Here is a 22481-nt window from a genome sequence, read left to right as displayed (position 1 = left end):
CTCATCCCAAAGCAAAACTCAATTTTCTTGATCTTAATGAGCCAATTTATATACAGTCATATCCCTGCTATCTAAAATTGGCTTAGATCCCTGATGCCTACCTTTTCCATTATAAAGTTGCAACTTTTCAAAAATAATTCAGTATCACTTAGGCCTTTGAGGCTTGACTGTGCTAGTGAGCAAGTGTGATCACAGCACAGGCCTTCCAGAGGTAATTAATAATAAATAGCATTTACATAGGACTTTGCATCTTCAAAGGACTTCAAAAACACTAATTAACCCACATACTAACCCTTTTAAAGGAAGTAAGCAGGAATTAGCATTCGTTTTATGAAAGAAAAACTGACTTGTAATAAAGCTATGATTATGCATGGTCTGAACAAGTTACTCACTAGTAATATAACAACTTGTCCCATTACATTTCAGATGATTCTAAAATAAGTTTTCCCAACCTCAGCACTATTGACATTTTGGTTTGAATAATTATTTGTGGAGGTCTTTTCTGTTCAGTGTAGGATATTTAACAGCATATGAGGTGGTGTGACGCATTTAGTGGGTAGGTGATGCCACCTCGACAATCAGAAAGTTTCCAGATGTTGCCAAATTCCTGGGAGGCAAAAATCATCCCCAGTTGCGAACCACTGTCTAGAAGGAAGGGCAGACAAAGATTGATAATTGTTACAAGGTTTTCCCTGACAGATGCAGTTCTATTCTCCAGTTCACTTTGTACCCTTATTATGTATCCCAGAACCTTGGCAGCTATTATTTTTCCTTCGCATATTATGTATAAAAATAATAACTGATACGATGCAGTGCTCTAAGCATTGTTCTAATTATACCCACACACACATTTAGTACTCAAAACAACCCTATAAAATAGGTACCATTTTATCCCATTTTATACAAGAGGAAACAAAGGCAAAGGCACAGAAAAGTTGCATAACTCCTCCAACTGGAGAAGTCTGGATTCAAACTCAAGGACTTTTGTTTCCCAGTGCATACTCTTCCCCTCCCCCTTTTACTGAATTTATTAGGGTGACATTGGTTAATAAAATTATATAGGTTTCGGGTGTACAGTTCTATAACACATCATCTGTATATTTTACTGTATGTTTACCACCCAAAGGAAGGTCTCCTTTCATCACCATTTTCCCACCCCATACCTTCTACCTCTCCTGACTCCCTTTCCCTCTGGGAATCACCACACTATTGTCTCTGTCCACGAGGTTCTTTTTTCTTAATCCTGTCACCGTTCTCACTCAGCCCCACAAACCCACCCCCATCTGACAGCTGTCAGTCTGTTCTCTACCGATGAGTCTGTTTCTATTTTGTTTAATTTTGTTCATTGCATTCCAGATATGAGTGAAATCGTACAGTCCTTATGTTTCTCTGACTGGCTTATTTCACCTAGCACAGTGTTTCCCAGGTCCATCCATACTGCCGCAAAGGGTAAGATTCCATTCTTTTTTATGGCTGAGTAATATTTCACGGTGTAAGTGTACCACAGTTTTTTCACCCACTCATCTACCGATGGACACTTGGGCTGCTTCCAAACCTTTGTCATTGTAAACCACCTTGACATGAACTTAGGAGTGCATGTATTCTTTTGAATTAGTGTTTTGTACTCTTAACCACTGAGCTATACATGTAAGTACATATATTTTTTCCAAAAGAAGGCTTTTTAGTAGTGGACACTGTTAATTTCATATGTGCCAATACAAAATCTCTAAAAATATAGCCGTGATACTCTGGGTGAGGAAAGAATAAAGTTTTAAAAACGAAAGGAGCGAGGCCACTCTGTGCAGTTGCACTCCAAATGTATTTATGCGCCACTCAACAAAGTAAGACAGTCTGAAGCATCAAAGATTCACGTAGCACTGTTCATGTCCTCAAATAATGAACCCAAAAGATAATATCAGATAAATAGATTATGAGGCAAAAAATTACAAGAAACACAGAGTTTCTGAATTCCTGGGTGGTAGGGAGAAGGAGATTCATCATGACCAAGAAACTGGGGCAGACTGTATAATAAAAATGACATATGAACTGTGACTTTAAAGATGAGTAGGATTTTAAATTTGAAGATTGTTATAGCAAGTGCTCAGAGAGGGCATTTCAGATAGATGAAACAGGATATTCATGGAAATAGAAAGGATGGAGTCAGTTTGGCTGGAACTAACTAAGAAGAGAGATAAGATGAAAAATTAGCTTGAGGTCAGGTTATAAATGTATTACAATCAATTTGTATTTTTTCCAGTAGGCCTTCAGAGCACAAGAAGAAGTATTTTTTTTGTGTGTGTGCCTTGTATGCACTAAACACTGCTGCCCACTTTGACATACATTACCTTATTTAATCATTGAAAGGTTTCGGAAAGAAGAGAGCATGATGAGATGTGTTTTAGTTATCAATTGCTACGTTTTCACCTGTAGGCTCAACTGGGAAAGCGTCTGCTTTCCTGCTCTTGTGGTTGTTGACAGGATTCATTTTCTCGCAGTTATAGGGTCCATGACAGCTTATTTGCATGAAAGTTAGCAAGGAAGGTTGCCGGGCAGAGGGAGGAAAGAGTAGAAGGGAGAAGGGGAGAAGGAGAGAAAGGGAGATAGGGGGAGAAGACACATTGGGGCAAGTCAGCTAATAAGATGGAGACTTATACAATGTAATGTAATCAGGGGAGCACCATCTATCACCACTGTCTTATTCTATTAATAAGCAAATCACAGGTCCTGCCCAGGTTGAAATGGAGGGGATTCTACAAGGGCATGAACACCAGGAGGCAGAGATCTTGGGGACTACTTTACAATCTGTCCACCACAGTTCATCTTCCAGTCCTCAATGATACCCCTCCCTCCTATGTGCAAAATACATTTGCCCCCTCTCAAAGTTCCCAAGAGTCTCATCCCATTATGTCAGCAAAGTACAAAACTCATCATCTAAATCTGGTTCCATTGTAGATGAGGTTCCTGGTATAAACTGTTAAGTCCAGCTCTCCATCTATGGACCTGCAAAACTGAAAACACAAATCTACACCCAACATGCAATAGTAGAACAGATATGAAATAAGAGCCGTAGACTTTCCCCTTCAAAAGGGAGGAAAGATGAAAGGTAGAAAGGGGTTTTGGTCCATAGCAGTTCTGAAATCCAGCCAAGCACATGTTGAGAGTTCCTGGATTAGTTTTCAAAGCTTGGAAATAATTTTCTGTGGCTCTTGGCTCCAGTCTCTGAACTAATGGTTCTGCCCTCTGAGTCATCCTTTTTTCATAAAAGAAGGCATATGTTTGCAGCTCAGTAGTCTTCTGAGACTGCTTCCTGCCAATAGAATTTTGGTGGTTTTCCCTTAGTCTCTTTTCATTGTATACTCTCAGCCCAAGCTGGCAGTGTTTCTGCTGAAATAATTTTCTCAAGAATTTTATGGGTCTCCTGAGGATTTACTAGTGTTCTTTCCACTAGACAAAAATCACACAACAGATCTGTGCAAGATAAGACCTTCTCTACTTTGGACTCCTGCTGAGATGGCGCAGAGACAAACAACATACCTAACCTTTCTACAGGCCCTATAGATTGATTGAGAGGATCTCTTGAAAAAACCCTTTGTGAAGTTCAGTAATCTGATGTATATGTATTTCTGAGCTTAGAGCAAAAGTTTGCACAATCACATCTTCAGCTATTTCTACACGCCACATTTTTGAAGCAATTTCTTAATTTCAGCAGCTTTACTATCTGGAGAGGCTGAGAATTTTCAAAATCATCAAGTTGTGGTTTCTTTTTAACAGGCAAAAACAGATTTTGTTTAAATCCTTTTGCATTTTACTACAAGCAACAAGAAACCAGGTGGCATCATTAATAGTTTGCTTAGGTATCCTTAGCTATACAACCAAGTTCATCACCTACAAAGTCGTCTTTTTACATAATTGCAAGAGACAATTTCATTAAGTTTCTGCTGTTACATAACAAAGATACCCCTTCCTTCAATTTCCAATAATATGCTCCTCACTTCCTTTTGAGTTCTCATTGACAGCATCCTTGAAATCAGATTTCTACTAACAGTCTGCTTGGTGATTTCAGCTTTCTCTATTGTGCTCTTCAAATTTCTCCCAGACTCTGCACACTACCCATCCCAAAGCTGCTTTTTAGGTATTTGTTTAACAGCACTCCACTTGCGGAACCAAAAATCTGTATTAGTTTTCTATTGATACTTTCTCATTGGAAGGATAAAATGGGGAACCACCACTTCCCCAGTCTCAAGTTGTTGCAGGTATTCAGTTCCTTCAGGCTGTGGATTTATGGCCTCTTCCTTCTTCAAAGCCATCAAGGGGAGAGAGAGAGACTTTCGGCTGAGTCTCCAGACACAGGGGAATCAACACAAGATGCTCTTGCCCCAGCAGGTGTTTCTCAGTGGTTAGAGCATCAGCCAATGCACTGAAGGGTCTCGGGTTCAATTCCTGGCACCTGGGTTGCAGCAGGAGGCAACCGATCAATGTGTGTCTCTCTCACATCAGTGTTTTCCTCCCTCCCTCCCTCCTAATCTCTCTTAAAAAAAAGACAAGACACCCTTGTTGTGTTCAGTCTGAACACCTGAGCAGAATTAAAATGGTTATTTTATACCACTAAGGTTTAGATTGATTTGCTATGCAGCAATAGAAAGTGGAACAATATTCCTAAGTTCAATATTTTTTTAATAAGTAAACTCATTTTAATTTTCTCTAAATAAATTATGACAGTAAACCATGATTTGTTGGCAGAAATTAAAAAATAGCATACCATATCCCATTTGGGAACTTCTTGTATATTAATATACATACTAAAAAACTATTTCAGCATCAGGAATATACAAAAATACTTCCATTTCATGACTCTTAAGTTTTGAAAATTATACTTCAAAAAAAAATCATGTGTATTTTTTTTTTGGTTGAGCTTTTTTCTAAGTGGTTAGCAAAAAAAAAAACATCTGAAGTTATTATTTATAAGCACTACTTTACAAATAAACACATTGTGGCTATGAATAGTGCTATATTACCAATAAATAAAGGAATATTGGATATAATTGTCAGTATAGTTTATCTTTTGTTCAACATTGTTTGGGAATGGCTAGAACTTTGGAATTCAAAATGATATACAGGAATTTTGATCAGATGAATACAACTTATTTATCTCGTGATAATCATATTGATATGTATGTGTAATGTTACTTATATCCTCTACATTAATTTATTTTCTTTTCCTTAATGTACCTGATTTTTTCTCTCTTAACTAAAGATATACTATGAGTAAAACAAAATTATATATGACTGAGAATAAAAAGAATTTAAAACTGAATGTAGGCCCTAACCTCCTCATCAGCAAGTGGTCTTCAGCTCAAGTGCTTGCTTAATTTGCACTTTACTTCTTTTAAAAGGCTTTCAGATGCCTTTATTGTATTTTATTTTATTTATTTAGTTTTAATGTTTCTTTATCTTTATTGTTGAGACCATTACAGATGTCCCCCTTTTAACCCCACTGATACCCTCCACCCCACATCCATCCCACCCCCAGGCCCTCCCTACACCAATGTCCACGTCCATGGGCCATGCCTGTAAACCTTACAAGTTCCCTGATTAATCTCTCCCCACCTACATGCCCCCCCCCCCCCCCCGCCTTCCTTCTGAGATCCCTGTTTGTTTCAAGCTTCTATGTTACTGGATCCACTTTGTTCATTAGTTTATTTTGTTTATTATAACATTAATTACCTTATTAATTTATTTGAAAAGCCAAAGATAGCAAAATAGTTACTAACTTAAATATCTTTGTAAACCCTTGATGTCCCTAAACTATCAGTTGAAAATGATGATCTACCCTAAATCCAAACACACTACAGATTGCCAGTTGTCACTTAAGACTAAATGACATGACTCAGGGCACCCTCTTCTAGCTATGAACAATACCTAATTCTTGGCAGGAAGGAAGTAGTTTAGAGAATGAAGTGAAGGGGAAAATTAGCAGAATTACTCATACTTTTGGGATGAAAATCCATCCCCTCACACCCTTCCCCCCCCATATAAAACCTCTTGCTCCAATAATTGTAAAAACCATTATTATCATCATAAGGGATGTACCTTACTTAAATTATAGAAAGCGTGAAATTTAGGGAATGCGTAGTGCTGAATGGTATTTTTACTCTTAAATGTTATGACACATATTTTGTAAGGATTTGAAGGCCTATATTACTTACTGAATTCAATTTACTTTTTTGTTTGTTTCCTGAAAGTACACCTAAAATCTAGCCAGCAGTAGCTGCTAGATTCCTGCAGCGTGTAGAAAATTCTAACAAACAGTAGTGCTATTCATTATGACTATCGGGAGCTTTGACAATATTACAATCATTAAACTGAATAACAAAATTTCAACTGACTGAGATTCTCAATAATTCATAAGTTTTGACTCATTTATTTGTCTTATCTCATAACAAAAAGTACTAACACTTATAAAAACAACACCACTATTATTTGAGCAACAATCTTGTGTCAGGATTATGTTAAGTTTGGCTTTTAATCACTATGCTGTGCTGATTTTGACAGAAGTTAGAATTGCAGTGGCTGCTCCTGAATTTCTATACAGAAATTTCTCTGTAAGAGGGGCTTAGAAAAGGTAATCTGATAGGAAAGAAATATGCATATATTGTTGGAAGAATGGCAAGATGACTTCTCTTGAAGTGCATTTGTTTAGCAGGTAGTTTGTTCATACTTATACTGATGTTGGAGATAAATAAAAAGGTCAAGTCTAGCCCTAGCTGGTTTGGCTTAGTGGTTAGAGTGTCGGCTTTTGGGCTGAAGTGTCCAGGTTTTGATTCCAGCCAAGGGCACGTACCTCAGTTGCAAGCTTGATCCCTGACCCTGGTTGGGGCGAGTGTGGGAAGCAACCAATCAATGTCTTTCTCACGTTGATGTTTCTCTCTCCCTTCCACTCTCTCTGAAAAGCAGTGGAAAAAATATCCTCTGGCTAGGATTTAAAAAAAAAAAGGTGAAATCTATGAAAGATAATTTTATTTACACAAGATGGAGAAATCTCATGTCCAAATCAAAAGATTGATGGAGATGGGAAGTCGTTCCTTGGAAAAGCCACTGCTGGATCAAATGTCATGTTTCTCCCCTGGATCTTCCCAGCAGCTGCCCACCAAGTCCATCTGCCAAACAAGTCCTCCTACTAGCTCAACTTCTCATCATAACAATAAAGGCGCACTAATAGATGAGCTCTAGGCTCTCGGAGGCATCAGAGGTTATGCTCTCTTGAGTAACCAGTGTGCAGGAGGTTAAAGGGTCAGATCTGGGGTTAGAATGCAGGTTTTATTGCCAAAATCAACACAATCTCTACCATGCCGCTTCCTTTTCTGTTCTCTTCAATCTTTCAATTTCTATTGTTTTTCTTCTCTTTCTCTTATTTTCTCAACCAATCACCTCTTGCATGCATTCTTTCTCTTTTCAGCCCTTCATCTCCTCTCTCCCTGTTATACTCATTGGATACGGAGGGATTTAATTGGTTCTTCACAGCTTTCTTGAACCTCATTAACATTTCCAGTGTGGGAGGTTAGACTCAGGAACAGCAGGTAGAAAGCTACAGTAGTATTCCAGGTAATTATCTGAATTAGGGTAGTGGCAACGAGAGTCATAATGGTGGAGATAAAAGTAAAGATACATTCCTCATTAAACAAAAACAGCTAACATTTTTATAGGGCCTAACGTGTGCCAGGCTTTATTCTAAATGTTTAATGTATTTTAACTCATCCAGCCCTCCTAACAACCGTCTGGGGAAAGTACTTCCATTTTCAAATGAAAGAATGGGAGGCCTTGCCCACCTAAAGCTCTGCTCCAGAGATCTTGCTCTCAAACAACATGCTATAAGCAAGTAGAATCTTCAGGGCAGGGTGGCCCTGGATCTCCAGAGTCTATGGGGTTCATATTAAGAATCTGTGATATTTCTATACATGAGGCTGTAAGAGCAGGTGAGTCAGTCAGGATGGAGAGGATAGCATGAAAAAGCACACAGACTGAGAATAGAAGCCAGAAGGATCTTCAAAAAAAATTTAAAAGGAACAAGAGTAAAAGAAGAAAAACCCAAGACAAAGATATAAAGGAAGTGAGGGTGGCAACATCCCTTTCCAGTGATTATGGTGCCTTTTGCTGAGAAAAGTTTCATCTTTTATGTAGTTAAATAGATCAATGACTTCTGTGAGCTGAAGTTTACAGTCACAAAGGGGTTTGTTTTTTTCTTTCATACCCAATTCCTGAGTCCTGTCACCTTATTTCTGAATTTTTCTCATTCTGATATATGTTGTTCTCTCATATCTTGTATCATTTTTCTTAATGTATTCTGGACGTTTTGAAATAGGTTACAGTTTTTATCTGTTTTATGGCCATTTCTTTCCTGCCTGCTTTTACTCTCTGTGAAAACGTTATTCTTCCAGTTACTCTCTTTTATTTACATCACATCTTTGTACATTGAGCCTCAGCACTTTCTGGTTGCTTGTTTTTAAGGTGAGATTAACTTTCCTGAACATTTAGGGTGTGTGTGGTTAATAGTAACTTTTCTAATCTCACAGAACTCTCTCTTATTGGTTACTTTTCCAAAATATGGTTTGCTTTCCTAAAATTTTGACCATTGCCCTCCTCATCTTTATCTGGACCTTCTGTTTTTCTCTCTCTCTGTCCTGTGTTGCTCACTTTTTATTTCACACCCAGTAGTTTATCTTCAGGCCTGGAAAGGACCTATGGTGGCTCAGTTTTGAGAATTCATAGGGTCTAGACTACGCCAGACCCTTCAGATTTAGCTACGGCTCCTTTCCTCCACCTGTTATTGGATTGAACAAAATCCCTCCCAGTTCCAGGTGCTGTTTTCTCTGACCAACTGTGTTTTCCACTAAGTACCTGCTGACTATTTATGTAGTTTCTGGTTTTCTTGGGTCCCTCAGAGACCCATACAATCCCTTTGCTTAAATGTGAAAAAAAATTAACAAGGAAACATAGGTTTGTTTAAATGTCGAGGGAGATAGCATCTAAGAGGAAACCAGAGAGAGAAGGAATTATTAAGTATTCTCCTTTCCCTCCTTCCCACTAAAGTGTAAACTGAATGAAGGCAGGAATTTTTGCAAGTTTTTTTTATTGCTGTTTGCCCAAGTACTGGAATAGTGCCTACAGTTTCCAAGACACTCATATTTGTGAACCATTAAATTTTTAAAAGGCAAGAGGGTGCTATGGACTGAGTGCGTCCCCCTGGAGCCCTAATCCTCACTGCGATGATAGAGGTGAGGTCTTTGGGAGGTAATTACGTCCAGATGAGGTAATGAGGTCATGGGGCCCCTGTGATAGGAGTAGTGCCCTTATAATATGAAGAGACAAGAGCTCTCTCTACACCATATGAAGATACAGCAAGGTGGCCACCTGTAAACCAGGAACACACACCAGAAACCTACCTTACTGGTTCTCTGATCTTGGACCTCTAGCTTCTAGAACTATGAGAAATAAATTTTTATTGTTTAAGCCAGCCAGTCAGTGGTATTTTTGTTACATCAGCTTGAACAAAAGACAGGGGGAATCAGGAAATTATCCTTAAGAGAGGAGCATAAAATCTCTTGCTTAAAATTCTTCAGTGCACTTTTCTTGAGCTCCAGATATATACGACTCATAGTTTACAATGTGGCACTTAAGATCTTTTAAAATCTACCCTACTCTATTTACCTATATCTCTCCCTCATACCTAAATCTGAGTATTTTACAAGTATCCTCCCACACTTTTGTACTCATGTCTTTACTTAACATCTATCTTCCCTCTGCCAGGAAAAGCCCTCCATACCACTATGACTAATGAAATTTCACTTATCTTTCCAGAATCCACTCACTTATTAACCCTATGGGAGGGGCCTAGGTAAGAACAGCAGATAAAAGCTGGAGACCCCTTTCTATATGCTGGGCACTTTCTGTCCTTAAACATTCTCGGTGACATAGTTATTGTTTCCATTTGAAAGTTTAGAAACTAAAGTTCAGAGGTTGGGATTTGCTTGAAAAAATACTGATTCTTGGTTAGCACTGGGAGTGAGGCCCAGAATGCCTTTATTCTAAAGCTCATACTTTTTTCTATACCACATGGGTTTGGGGCCAATCCATTATTCCTCTAGCTAGGACAGCACCTGACATTTGTACTCCAGGTATCTTTATCTTTCAGTACACTGTGAGTTCGAGGCCAGAGCCTGCCTTATTCATCTTTTTACCCAAACAATTATCAAAGAGCGTAGGAACTTATGCTCTTTGATAATATACATCAGTTGAAAACAAATGGTGGCAGTTGTTTATAGAATAGCTCTAGTACTGAAAGAATTCCATATTAGGTGTTTTCAAGCTAAACTCAACCTATTTCCCCAAAAGTGAGGATTTCAAGGGTCCAAGCAGCCTCACTACTATCCCAGGCAAGCCCATGAGTATGAAGCACCTAATTTAGCCACTGCACTTTCCAAGAAGGTTCCATGAGTCAGATGACATGAATGAACTCTTTCAGGACAGTTCTAAGTGATCAGGGGTGCAGAAAAGGGCGGAGGAGTTCTTGAACAGTAGTTAGTTCATCTTGCTTTGTGGCAAGAAACCACAGCCTTGGATAATAAGAACAAAGTAGGTTTTCCAGTCTGCTCCAAAGGATTTCTTCCAAAAATAGTACAACAGCCAGTAACACAAACCAAATGTCTTCATTTACAGAATTCATACTCTAGTGGTAGGAAATAATTTTATAATAAAGTGGGGATGTGGGTGAAGGAAAATACGAGAGATCTGAACAATGTTCAAAGGAAAAGCAATGAAACCAGTGTGACTAGTGTGGCGAGCAAGGGGTGGGGGGTAAAGGTAGGAAAGGAAGTCAGAAAGGCAACACATGATGTGGGCCGTGTCTAACAGATCACGTCAAAGGCTTTGGGGTGACAAACGATGAGGATTCAGTGGCTTTACCAGGGGATTAACATGATCTGATTTGCATCTTTAATTTTTTTTTTCCAGAGAACAGAAAGCAGTGGAGTCAGAGCACAAGGAGGAAGGCCCACTATGAGGGTGTGAGAATAGCCCAGTGAGTAATAAGGGGGGGAACTATGGTTATCGGGAAGAGTGGTGAGAGGTTACATCCTAAATGTATTTGGGAGCTCTATCCAAGATTTGCTAAGTGCTAGAGGTATGAGAACAGATGGAGCCATGGACCCTGGTTTTTCGCTTGAGCAGGAGGGTGAATAGAATACAGTTTAGTGAGTAAAGGAACACTGGAAAAGATCCAAAGTTTGTTTGAGAAATCAAGAGGTCTATAGGGAATATTTGTAGATGAAATTATGTGACTATGATTATTTCAAAATAATCCAGAGGTCTGTAAATATTAAAAAAGGTTGAACACTGCTAATTGTTGAGACGGGGTGATGTGCACATGCAGGTTTATTATACTATTCTCCTTCTGCATTTAAAGCTGTTCTATAATAATATTAATATTTTAATAAACTTTTTAAAGAATACATATGGTTAGACACATTACATTTGAGAGGCCCACCAGACTTCATGTGGAGCTGTTAGTTAGATATATATGAACTGGAGTTCAGCAAATAAATCAAAACTAAAAATTGTGGGCATTATCGGCATATTTAAAACCATGGGACAGGATGAGAATACCTATGGAGTGAATAAAAATAAATAGGCCCAGCACTAAGAAACTGAACTTGCCAACCTTTAGAGATGAGAAAAATCTTGAAAGGCATTTATGCCAGGATTTCCAATGCATAGGAAGTCACTAAAAAATACATAACTTTGAATCAGTAATTCCATCTCTAGGAATGCATAAGAAATGAACAGGACTAGTGTATACAGACTATGGAAAATATTTATTATAAATGCTCAGTAGGAAAGAGGAAGGGGGTGGCATGGCGAAATAACCTGAAAGTCAAACAGTGGGCTAGCTTGATACATTATAGTACATTCAATGGAATATTGTGCTGCAATTAAGAATGGTGTAGGTCTATTCTCAAAATTTATTGAGAAAAGCAGATCAAATAGAGCTTTCTAGTTTGTTTTATACTTATTTGTTACATTATAATGTAAATGTTTTGCACTAATCATTCCATCAATAACCTAAAATAGTAAATGTTATTATATTTGGTGGTAAAATTATGTAATTTTTCCCCACTTCATTTATCTGTTTTTGTAATTTTTCTCTACAAAAATATACAAGGTTAATTTTTAAATAAGGCTCATTAAGGAATATAAAGTACAAACGACCTTAAATAGGAACCTGATTTGAATTAATCAAAAATTATACTGATACCATAACATCTGACTAAAATAACTATTATTTTAAAATAAATATACCATAAGAAATAATTTCAATACTATATAGTTTATTTAAATTAAGATACATAACAATATTACACTGTTAGATATATATGAACTGGAGTTCAGCAAAGAAATCAAAACTAAAAATTGTGGGCATTATCGGCATATTTAAAGCCGTGGGACAGGATGAGAATACCTATGGAGTGAATAAAAATAAATATGCCCAGCACTAAGAAACTGAACTCGCCAGCCTTTAGAGATGAGAAAAATCTTGAAAGGCATTTGTTGCACTGTTTAGGTAACATTTCTAATTACTTGCAAATGACCTACACACAGTTTCTCAGCTACCAAATTCCAAGTATTTCAATGGTGTCATATTTTTCAAAACGCATAAGCTATATCCTACAATTTGGCATATAAATTCAAACACAATATATACTCTACACACTGACTTTAAATAACCTAAGGATAAGTGACTTTATTAAAAGTCAAAGCAATATATTTCTCTGTAATAAAAGTTACAATACACATGCCATTTTGAGATTAACTGTATCTAGGAAAATTACTCTGTGAATATCATTTATACTGGAGTACAAATTCACATAAAATACTTTCTTTAAAACATGCTCTATTTTAGAAAAAAAGTTAAACGTGGGCCAAGGACTTTTAAAATCTCAAGAGATTTGTTTTAATCAAACTGATCTAATTCTAAGTTTTTAGACTATTAAGTGTCATTCCACTTCCTCTTATTTAGCTAATGACATCATTGACAAGGTCTTATTCATGAGCTTTACCTTAAAATTAAAATTTAAATTTATTTGCAACATTTCACATTTAAAAGAATTCAGCCTTCAGTTTAAAACTGTAACAATTCTGCTTTTTTCTTACAATGTTTTTATTAGATAGAAACTATTATGGCTTCAGAAAATCCTGTTTAGGTCAATACTCTGACTCTAAAAGCTTCTACATGTATTTCATTAATATCTGAGTCAAACTTCTAGATTTCATTAGGGATATTAAATAAATACCTTTAAACTGCTTATTTCATCTTGGTTATAAAAATCATCAAATACTACATTGCTAAAAGAACTTTTTCTTTCTTGGCTTTGGGCCATTCAGTGTCTTTTCTCTCTCAAAAGTGAAAATTATTGCTTTCTTATATCTAATAATATTGTTCAAGCATAGATTTTAATAGATTAAAATTGTTTTAATACTTTATCATTACCACCTATTAGAAGTCAGCCAAAATAGATACTTTCCTCACTAGAAAAACAAGCTTTAAACCAAATATTGATTTTCCTCCTGTAACTCACATTTGTCTATTGAATCAGTTACCCAACCTTCTTGAAGAATTTTAAACTTTCTCTTAAGAGTTCTTCGAAAAGCTTTAAAATCTGCAACACGACTATGATCCTCCCCAATGATTACATGAGACACTCCCTCAGCTAAACAAGAAACTACTTTTGCTCCATGAAATCGAAGCTCTAAGGCTGTAATAGCTAATCTTGTGCCCTCGATTTTAGTATTCAAGTTATTAATAACAGTATACAAGTCCAAGTAAATGGTGTGGCGTCGAAACATACTGATGGGAAAGCAGTCCCAGGAATATCGATATTCTAAATCAGCAATCACAGAAGCCATTTCTTTAGGAGTCTGTTCACTAGAATTTTTAATTCCCGAGAACACCTCCTTCAGTTGATTCAAATCTGTATCAACAAAATAACTATCACCATAACGATCATATTCACGAGCAAAATGTTGTTTTGTTGATGGGCACATATGAATCATAAAGCGAGGCTGCCATGGCACACAGCTTTTGGTCTTAAAACATTCTAATAGCCACTCAGGTTTGACAACATCATGTTTATTTGAAGATATTATGTTCTTCACTCGTATGTTCTCAGACCCTGCAATAACACAGTATGTGTCTGGGCCTGGATTTTGTACTATATAACCACCAAATTCTGCAATTCTATTCTCCAGATCATGCTTTGGATGGCTGTTTAGTCCACTCATAACACAAAACTCCACATCTTCAAATATATTGGAAACTTTGTTTACTTTAGAAAGGTTAGGTGCTTTTAAGTGCTCGATAATTCCAATAACTTTCTTACTCTTTGGGGCAGCTTTCCGCTTTTTTACTTGTGGTTCATCATCACCAACACAAAGGTGTTTAGATGCAAGCTTTCCAGACGCTTTCCCTCGAAGTTGTTCTAAGTCATCCAGAGTCATGCATTCATGCCACTCTTTGTCTTCTCTTATCTTTTCAATTCGTGGAAAACGCAAAGTGCAGCCAGTTTTATACATGTCACTGGGAACAATCTCCGTTGCTTTAATCTGAACAATGACAGAATTACAAGGCTCAATGTACACTTCTGGCTTCTCTGTTCCACATAAAATGCTACTTGGTGGAGCTTTTTTATGAAAAGGCTTCCAATGTTTAGCCAGTTTCAAACCCAGATCATACAGTTCTTTCATGGTGTAACCTGAGCCAACACGAGAGAGAGTATGAAATATGGATGGTTTTTCACCAGAAGGGGGCTTCTCTGCAACAGCACACAAAAAATGAGACATCATTCCACCCCGTGAACCTTTACCCCAATATCCCCCGACAATTATGATGTCCAGTTCATCCATCAGTCCATTTACATACTCTGGTTTAATTTTAAACCATCCTTCACCTCTTTTGTCTGGCTTATAAATGGATAGCGGTTGTTTTATCATGATTCCCTCTTCTCTTTTATCTATTGCTTCATTCAGAGCATCAATTACTTCTTTATTAGTATGAGCTTGTGTTTTTTGCACTATTTCTATTCTACCTGGTATTGGTGTAAAAATACTAGTAAGAATTTCATGCCTCTTTCTCAGGGTTTCATGTCCTAGCTTTTTATTATTGACCATCAATACATCAAAAACACAGTAACAAGTTTGCAGATCAGAATCTTCTACCATTCTTTTAATATCAAATTTATTCCCCTTCTGCATAAAAGTTTGTGTACTAGGATTGTAGGCCATCATCTCACCATCAAGGATACAAATTTGATTATCTGTTTTGAATGCATTATGAATGAATGGTGTAAGAGAACCTTCCTGTGGAGAAGCACCAAACTGTTCTGTATATTTAAATCCATTTCGGGAGAAGTATGCATATACATCCCCATCTTTGTGCATTTGCATACGCTCACCGTCTAGCTTGGTTTCAATGTAGAAACTATGGTTTTTCATGTCCTTCTCAATTCGCTCAATATCTGCTATTGCAGCTAGCATTGGTTTAAAGGGAGAGAATAAAGTGATAGAAATATCACTGAGTCCTACTGAAGGATCATGTAGTTGCCTACAGACTTTTTCCAGATCTGTGGTGACATTATGCAACTCAGCAGCATCATCATGAAAAACAGAAAATATAGTTTGCTGACTAATACCTAGCTTTAAATCCTTCACAATCATCCGTATAAGCCACTTTTGTTCAAGAGCTGAACTCTGACTTATAAGCTGAAGAAGATTCTTCTTTATTAGGTCCTTTCTTTTAGCAGAATTATTGCTGGCAATTGAATCTAAAATGTCATTTACTTGCTGTATGGTTAAACGTCCTTTCTGTAAACATCTTGGTTTCAAAACAAAGTATGCAATCATTGCAAAGTCTCCAGCATCTCCACGAGTTCCAGTAGGTGTTCTGTAATTTAAAAGTTTAAGAGCATCTTTTCCTTCTCTAGGTAAACTGAGCAATTCAATATAAAGCTTAGCAAGCATAGTTTCTTTGATGCCATAGGCCATTCTCTCTCTTTCTAGCTGAGGAAGAATAAGTCTCATTGCTGGATAAAAAGAGTCTGTGACATCTTTCTGGTTCTTATGAAGGGCATCATGGAATTTTCTCCAAGAATCTAAGAATTCCCTGAAGTGTCTTGTTTTATCTGCACGTCCTTTACTCATCTGTATTCGTTCTAAAGTTGAACATAGATCTGCAAAAGGAACGTGAGATGCAACAGTTTCTGAAGTTTGTGAGGTAGCCATAGAAGCAATGGGTGAATCCTCTGGTTCAGCTAATAAAACAGAAAGAGAATAACTTTGAGTAAAAGATAAAATTCAACTAAATATTTAATATAAAGATCTTACATAGAATACCTGGTTCATAATGCTTGCTAACTGAAAACAGATCAGCACCATAAATGCTACAAATAATGTCTCTTTTCAATCTCTACATTTAATAATAATCAACAATTTTATCATAATTACATTTAGTATTTATTATCCAAAGTATCAATACTCCCATTCCCTGTATTTATAATACTAAAATCAATCATTTTAATTTTCTCCCTAAATTGCAGCTTCTATTGAAATGAACTATTTCATTCCTTATTTAGCACATAATGCAAAAGATGATTGCTAATAATAACAAATAAGGCTCAATTCAGTGTATTTCTGAAGTTCTTATATTTCTCCTCTCTTTCTGTCACCATACTAGAAACAAAATTCTTAAAACAGATGTTTTCAACAAATCATTGCTCACTGAATTGAAATTTAGCTTTGTAGGAAGTTTGAACTCCTACATAGATAGGACCCTTCAACATAAATACATAAATAAATTAAATAAATAAAAATAGGTATCTCCTTCTTTCAGATGAACAAAGCCTACATCTATGTTTGCGTCCACATCTTCACTGCTAGCTATGCCAATCACTCCAGAATTCAAAACTCACCTCAAAATACCCTCCCCATGAAATCCTCACTTGACCAGTCTCTTTTAACTCTGTATTTTAACATAGTTACTTACAGTTTTAAAAATTTAAATTCATTAGCACACTTTTTTGTTTATATTCCCTGCCAGTTATCCATCTACCTCCCCAATTCACCCAACCATTCACTGACTGAACATGAACCAGGCACTGTGGTGTGGGCAAATACAGTATAGAATTGCCTTAAGAGAGCATGCACCCCATAAAGAAAAAGGGACATAATGGGAACTAATTATAAAATGCTAAGTGCTTTAACAAAAATAAAAACAGCAAAGTGTCACGACACAGAGCTTTTCACTGAAGTATCTTCTAAAGTCAGAGAGGAAATAACAGGTACCTTGCTGTGCTAAGGTCTAGAATATTTCTTAAAGCAGTCATCCCAAGTGTGATTTTTTTTTGACATGTTAAATACACATGTAAGTTCTAATAGAATCTATAAGGTATCAGGGCTATTTTAATACAGTTTAATCTATCTAACACTCATTTTTCAAAGAGACTTCAAGTAAAAATGTGTGCTCCAGGAATACAGATTCTTGTTTTTATCTAGTGGTTTCAGACACCTCCTGGCACATTCCATGTAGCCCAGAGAGCCCAGAGCAGGGTCACAGGGAATGGGGTGAACTGCTATAGTGCAGAGACCACAAAATTCCCCACTCCTGCAAACAAAAACCACCATATACATTATCAGTACAAGGCTACATTATCTAGCTCAAGATAACTACTGTACCACATTAACTAAACTGTCAGTCTCTAGAAGTCAGAAATCATGTTGCGATTTGTGCCACTAATGATTGGCAAGACACAGGTTTGTTTGTTGGATGAATTACTCAATAACTAGAGTTAAGTTCCTGGGAAACCACACTAGGGAATGCCAGGAGACAGACAGACAGACAGACAGACACACACACACACACACACACACACACACACACACGGCTGTGGTACTCAGGTTAAAAACATTCAAAAGCTATTATTGCACTGGGAAAGGTTCAAAATAGCCATTTATTGGCCTATAGGGAAAAAAAGCTACGTTTGTAGTCTAATTCCTGACAAAGAAAATCCCACTTTTACTGAGGTAGTTAGATCAAGAAATAAACTCATGAGACTACAGTCTTAAGACTTTTATCTTTGAATATAGTAACTGCTTCCTCTCACTGTCTCATTTGCATAACTGAATGCACCACCTGGTTATGTATGTTAACTGTCCTACTCTGAAAACATGCTCCCTCAAGGCAGTATATTTTGGTATATGATGTTATTTTTATAATTTATATAATGTAAGTTAACATTAAGTATGTAAAGAAATACTTCTTTAAGTGTTCAAGTATATATATACAGTTTCCAATCTATCTGTAGATTTTATATGGTCTCAAAGTCATTTTCCCTCAACAAGTTTCAGCCAAAGACTCAAATTATTTTATACTAATGTTGAAATCTAGTTATGGGTATAGCTACACATGCATGTAAGACTGCTATGTAGATGACAAGGTTTCAAACAGTATAAAATAAATAGACAAATATTTTTACTTATTTAAATTGTATTTTGATACAATATTAGGATTTCCACTGCTTTTTACATGCTCTCTAATTTTATTTTCTGGATTCTGGGGTTATTTTAGCTTAAGTTTTCAATTGGTGAAAAAATAAAACAAGATATGTGGTTGGGGCTCAGGCTCTGGAGTCCAATAAATCTGAATTCAACTGTGGACTCTAACACTTAATGGCTGTGTGATACGGCCAACTACTTAATTTCTCTAGGATTCAGTTTCATGAAGTGTAAAATGGGGTTAATAACTGCAGAAATCAGGATGACAATGACATCAGATCATTTACTTAAGGTGCTTAACACAGTACCTACCATTTAGTAAGTCCCTGGTCAATTTCAGTACTATAATGTTTGCTGATCCAAGCAACAGTTAAAATAAAATTATAAGTATTACAAAATACTAAGCAGGTAAGAAGTGGGGCACTTCACTTTTTGATAACAATAAGCAAAGATTTCAAGAGAATGAATATATAGCAATTAGTACAACGACTTATCATCCATTCAGCTGCTGCCTCTATTGTCCAGAAGTGACACAACAGAACACACCAGCAAAGCTTGTGAATATGGAAGATGATTCCATGCTATTTTACTGGAGAGAAAGTGACTCGCACAATTCAAGTTACTTCGTGCAGCCCTGGACAAGACGACGTGTTTCCCAGTGAGACAAAGGGTTTAAAGGAACCTACCTCCCACAGCACTGTGTGATGACATGGGGAGAATCTCAGCAGAAAGAAATCAGCGGTAAGAAAAAGCCAGAAGCCCGTGGGAGCCAGTAAGCTCATGAAAGACTAAGTGTAAGAAGAGAAACAAGGTCATTCCCTCCAAGCCGACAGCCTCTCCCTCCAACTCCGCCGACACACGGCCGCCCCGCTCCTCCGCCCCCAACGAAACCTCCGGCGGACGGCGGACCGCGGGGAATCCCCGGCCCTGGACACATCCGTGGCTCTCTGAGCGCGAGGGTCCCCACTTGGGGGCAGGCTGGCCTCGGAGTCCGAGTGTACGCGGTTAAAGCCACCGGCAGGGTTCCGGGGAGACGAGCGCGGGGGAAGCCCGAGCCCTCCGGCCCCGCGCCCGGGGCGGGGCCAGTCCAGGCGCCGGGCCGCCGAGCCGGCGTCCAGGGGGCGCGGTCCCCAAAGCGGCCGTGCCTCCCACCTGCGGGTCCAGGCGGCGGTTGAACGGAAAAGCTTTGGTCCAGATAGAAGAAAAACGAGCGTTCAAGCCTGTGCCGGACCGCGGGGACGCGAGACGGCCCCCTCCTGCTCTGGTCACCGCTGCCCAGCCTCCGCCTGACCGGACTTCACCTCTGGTTCGCTCCGTGGACTCCGAGGCCCCTCCCTGACCCGCCGGCCCACGAAACTCCTACCTGACGCGAAGCCTCAGGCGCCGCCACCAAACCTGAAGCAGGAACCCCCAAAGCCAGTCCTGCCAGCCGCTCCCCGCGCGGCCCCGTCGTCACCTCCAGCTGAGGAGGCCGCGCGGCGGGGGAACGGTGTGCGCAGGCGCAGTGGCTCCAGCAGGCTGCGCGAGCCATGACGTCACAGGACTGCTGGTGGCAGGCTGGAGACTGGGGAAGGGTAGTGGGACCACCACCTACCACCTTGCAGGGCTGCGGGGGACCTGGAATCCGCGGTAGCAGTGTGACCACAAACACAGCTCCCAACAGCCTCCCAAAGCAGCAGGTGCTTTTTGCAAGAGGTTGACCCATGAGAGTTGATTTCATAGCTGAGCAAGACCCAAGAACATTTCGTGCACTGGCTCCTGTCTTAGACAATGAAGCCCTCTCTCCGCTTGGCCTGCTAGGTAGTGACAGCCTCTCGGTTCTGTTACCTGTCTGTAAACAGGGGTACCAGTTCCCATCTCACTGGTTGGTTATGAACGAGTGGGTTGAAGAGGGCATCTTCCCTCCCAAAATGTCTGTTGTTATTAAAGTAGAAAAATGGGCTTTTGCAGTATTGTCTAAGGCTGTCCGCTCCTATTTGTTTTTCATCATGGCACAACTTTGATGTGAGTTCTTGAGACGGGCTAGCAAGCCAGGACAATCAGAACAGAAAACCTGAGACAGACAGCTTAAAAAGCAGTATGCAGACATATAGTAAATCCTATCTTCCCCAAACCAAGGGCACTAAAGAGTTAATGGTTTGCCAAGGACATGGATAATGGTGGGGAGAGGGACTGGGGAAGGGGAAGGAATGGGGTGGAATGGGTCATTGGGGAGAAAAAGGGACATCTGTATTATTTTAAACAATAATAAAATTTAAAAATAAAAAAATAAAAAATTAATTAATAAAAAAAAAAAAAGAGTTAATGGTTTGCACTTCTCTCCAACCAGAGGGTAAATAGCTTAAGTCACTCTACTCCCCTAGACAGCAGAAATCCAATTACTGCCATTTGCCAACCACACTCAAGGACAGATGAAATTAAGGAAATAAATCTCATTTTGGCATATCAGCATAAAACTAATGAATATTCTGTTGAGATCCTTCCCTAAACTCCCAGCCTTTAAATCAAAGGTCCCAGCTAGCACTCTCCCTCCCAGTAGTACATTGCCTTTCACCTCTCTCTCCCTCTTTTCTCCCACAAGGAAGCATCTCCCAAACTCTAAGAGACCCCACCAGGCTTGCAACCAGGGCAGCAATGGACAGCTGCAGTTCATTCTGGGCAAAACCCATGAACCTGCCCCCAGAGCCCCTTTCTCTGACTTCTTAGTGAACCGAAACAGCTCAGCACAGGCTCATTTCTCCACCCAGACCTAGGCCTTTCCTTATATCAAGTCCCCAGCTTTAATAAACGTCCTCTAAAATCCACCTGGACTCCTGAAATGTTTCCTGCATGAAGTCAAGAACCCACACATTACTGGCCAGCCCTAGGGAGACCTGCGAAGGACGAGGTCTCCTTTCTGGTAACATTCTTGTCTCTCAATACAGAAATACTACATAACTCATAATAATACATAATATATAATTCATAATACAGACATAAACAGCTGCATACCCAGAAACCAACTATGGACTATTCTAGTATCCGTTCAAGGATTCAAAATAAAGCTATTAGCAAACTTTTATTGAACACCTACTATGACACAGTAAGTGCCCTAGGTATGAAGGATTGAAAGATGAAAACAAACCCAATCCTTATGTTTCAGCAGCTGTTGATTTCTACTGACATTTTATTATTTTAGCCTTTGCCATGCTTGGTTCAAAGAGAATCAAGGGTTTTTCATTAAGCAGCTTATAGCATTGCTGTGGTTATTAGTTTATTTATGTAAGCAGTCTCCCTCAGTGTCTGGCACTTATTAGGTGCTCAACAACAGGGGGTGTTTATCAAGAGCCTGGCTTTCACCTGCAGCTCTTGATCTGGTAGCAGAACTCAACAAAGTCTGTATATATAAAACAGTGTGCCCAGGATAGGGAATGGCCAAATGACAGGGGACAGGCATCTGTAAATAAACAATCCAGTGCAATTAAGTGCCCAGGGAGGTGGACGGTGGAGCTAATAAAGCTCCACCTTCAGGGGGACAACTGCATGGCCACTTCCAAGGAGATGAGAGTGGCCCCAGCAATGTTCTCTTGGTCTTGTACTTTAGTAATTTGCAAATGTAAGTCTGCATTCTTTTTCTTTAAAAGGGCCCCCTAATTCTTGCAAGGTTCAGGCCTCAAAAATCTGAATCTGACCCTGATGGTCCACTCTGACAGAGAGGTAGGAGAGGGCTGGGTTGAGAGAAAACAAAAAGAGAAAAAACTCACTTCTACACTCCAAACAACCCTATAAGGCAGGCACTTTCTTCTATAAAAACTGAGTCCAGCAGAGAGATCTGGTGGGCTTCGAGCTCTCACACCACAGGGAAGCCCACCCGAGGGCTCCTAGTGCCCCGGGACGGGGAGGCGGCG

At 38.8% G+C, this 22481-nt stretch overlaps 1 protein-coding gene across 3 annotated transcripts; it reads right to left on the bottom strand.

Moving 5' to 3' along the window:
• Positions 1 to 13582: 13582 nt before the first annotated feature.
• On the bottom strand, positions 13583 to 22354 carry LIG4 (DNA ligase 4). Of its 3 annotated transcripts, XM_016203863.2 has the most exons (3): positions 19958 to 20034; positions 19281 to 19382; positions 13583 to 16355 (listed from the first exon to the last, which is right to left on the bottom strand). In XM_016203863.2, exons 2-3 carry the CDS (start codon positions 19303 to 19305, stop codon positions 13594 to 13596), a joined length of 2787 nt encoding a protein of 928 aa, XP_016059349.2. In that variant the 5' UTR covers positions 19306 to 19382; positions 19958 to 20034; the 3' UTR covers positions 13583 to 13593. The 3 variants fall into 3 exon arrangements, with proteins under 3 accessions (XP_016059349.2, XP_016059351.2, XP_016059350.2); XM_016203865.2 differs by lacking the exons at positions 19281 to 19382; positions 19958 to 20034 and adding an exon at positions 22338 to 22354; XM_016203864.2 differs by lacking the exon at positions 19281 to 19382 and having other exon boundaries at positions 19958 to 20043.
• Positions 22355 to 22481: the final 127 nt, after the last annotated feature.

Source organism: Miniopterus natalensis, chromosome 2, assembly GCF_054644295.1.
Source record: "Miniopterus natalensis isolate mMinNat1 chromosome 2, mMinNat1.hap1, whole genome shotgun sequence".
Lineage (NCBI taxonomy): Eukaryota > Metazoa > Chordata > Mammalia > Chiroptera > Miniopteridae > Miniopterus > Miniopterus natalensis.
The sequence above is the reverse complement of the archived record's forward strand: the minus strand, read 5'-3'. Positions and strand labels throughout refer to the sequence as shown.

Excerpts from the sequence above, each read along its gene's own strand:
- LIG4 (XM_016203863.2), bottom strand. The coding sequence starts at position 19,305 with ATGTCATCACACAGTGCTGTGGGAG. Across the intron at positions 16,356-19,280 it reads ATCACACAGTGCTGTGGGAG|CTGAACCAGAGGATTCACCC; the intron begins GTAGGTTCCTTT and ends CTGTTTTATTAG.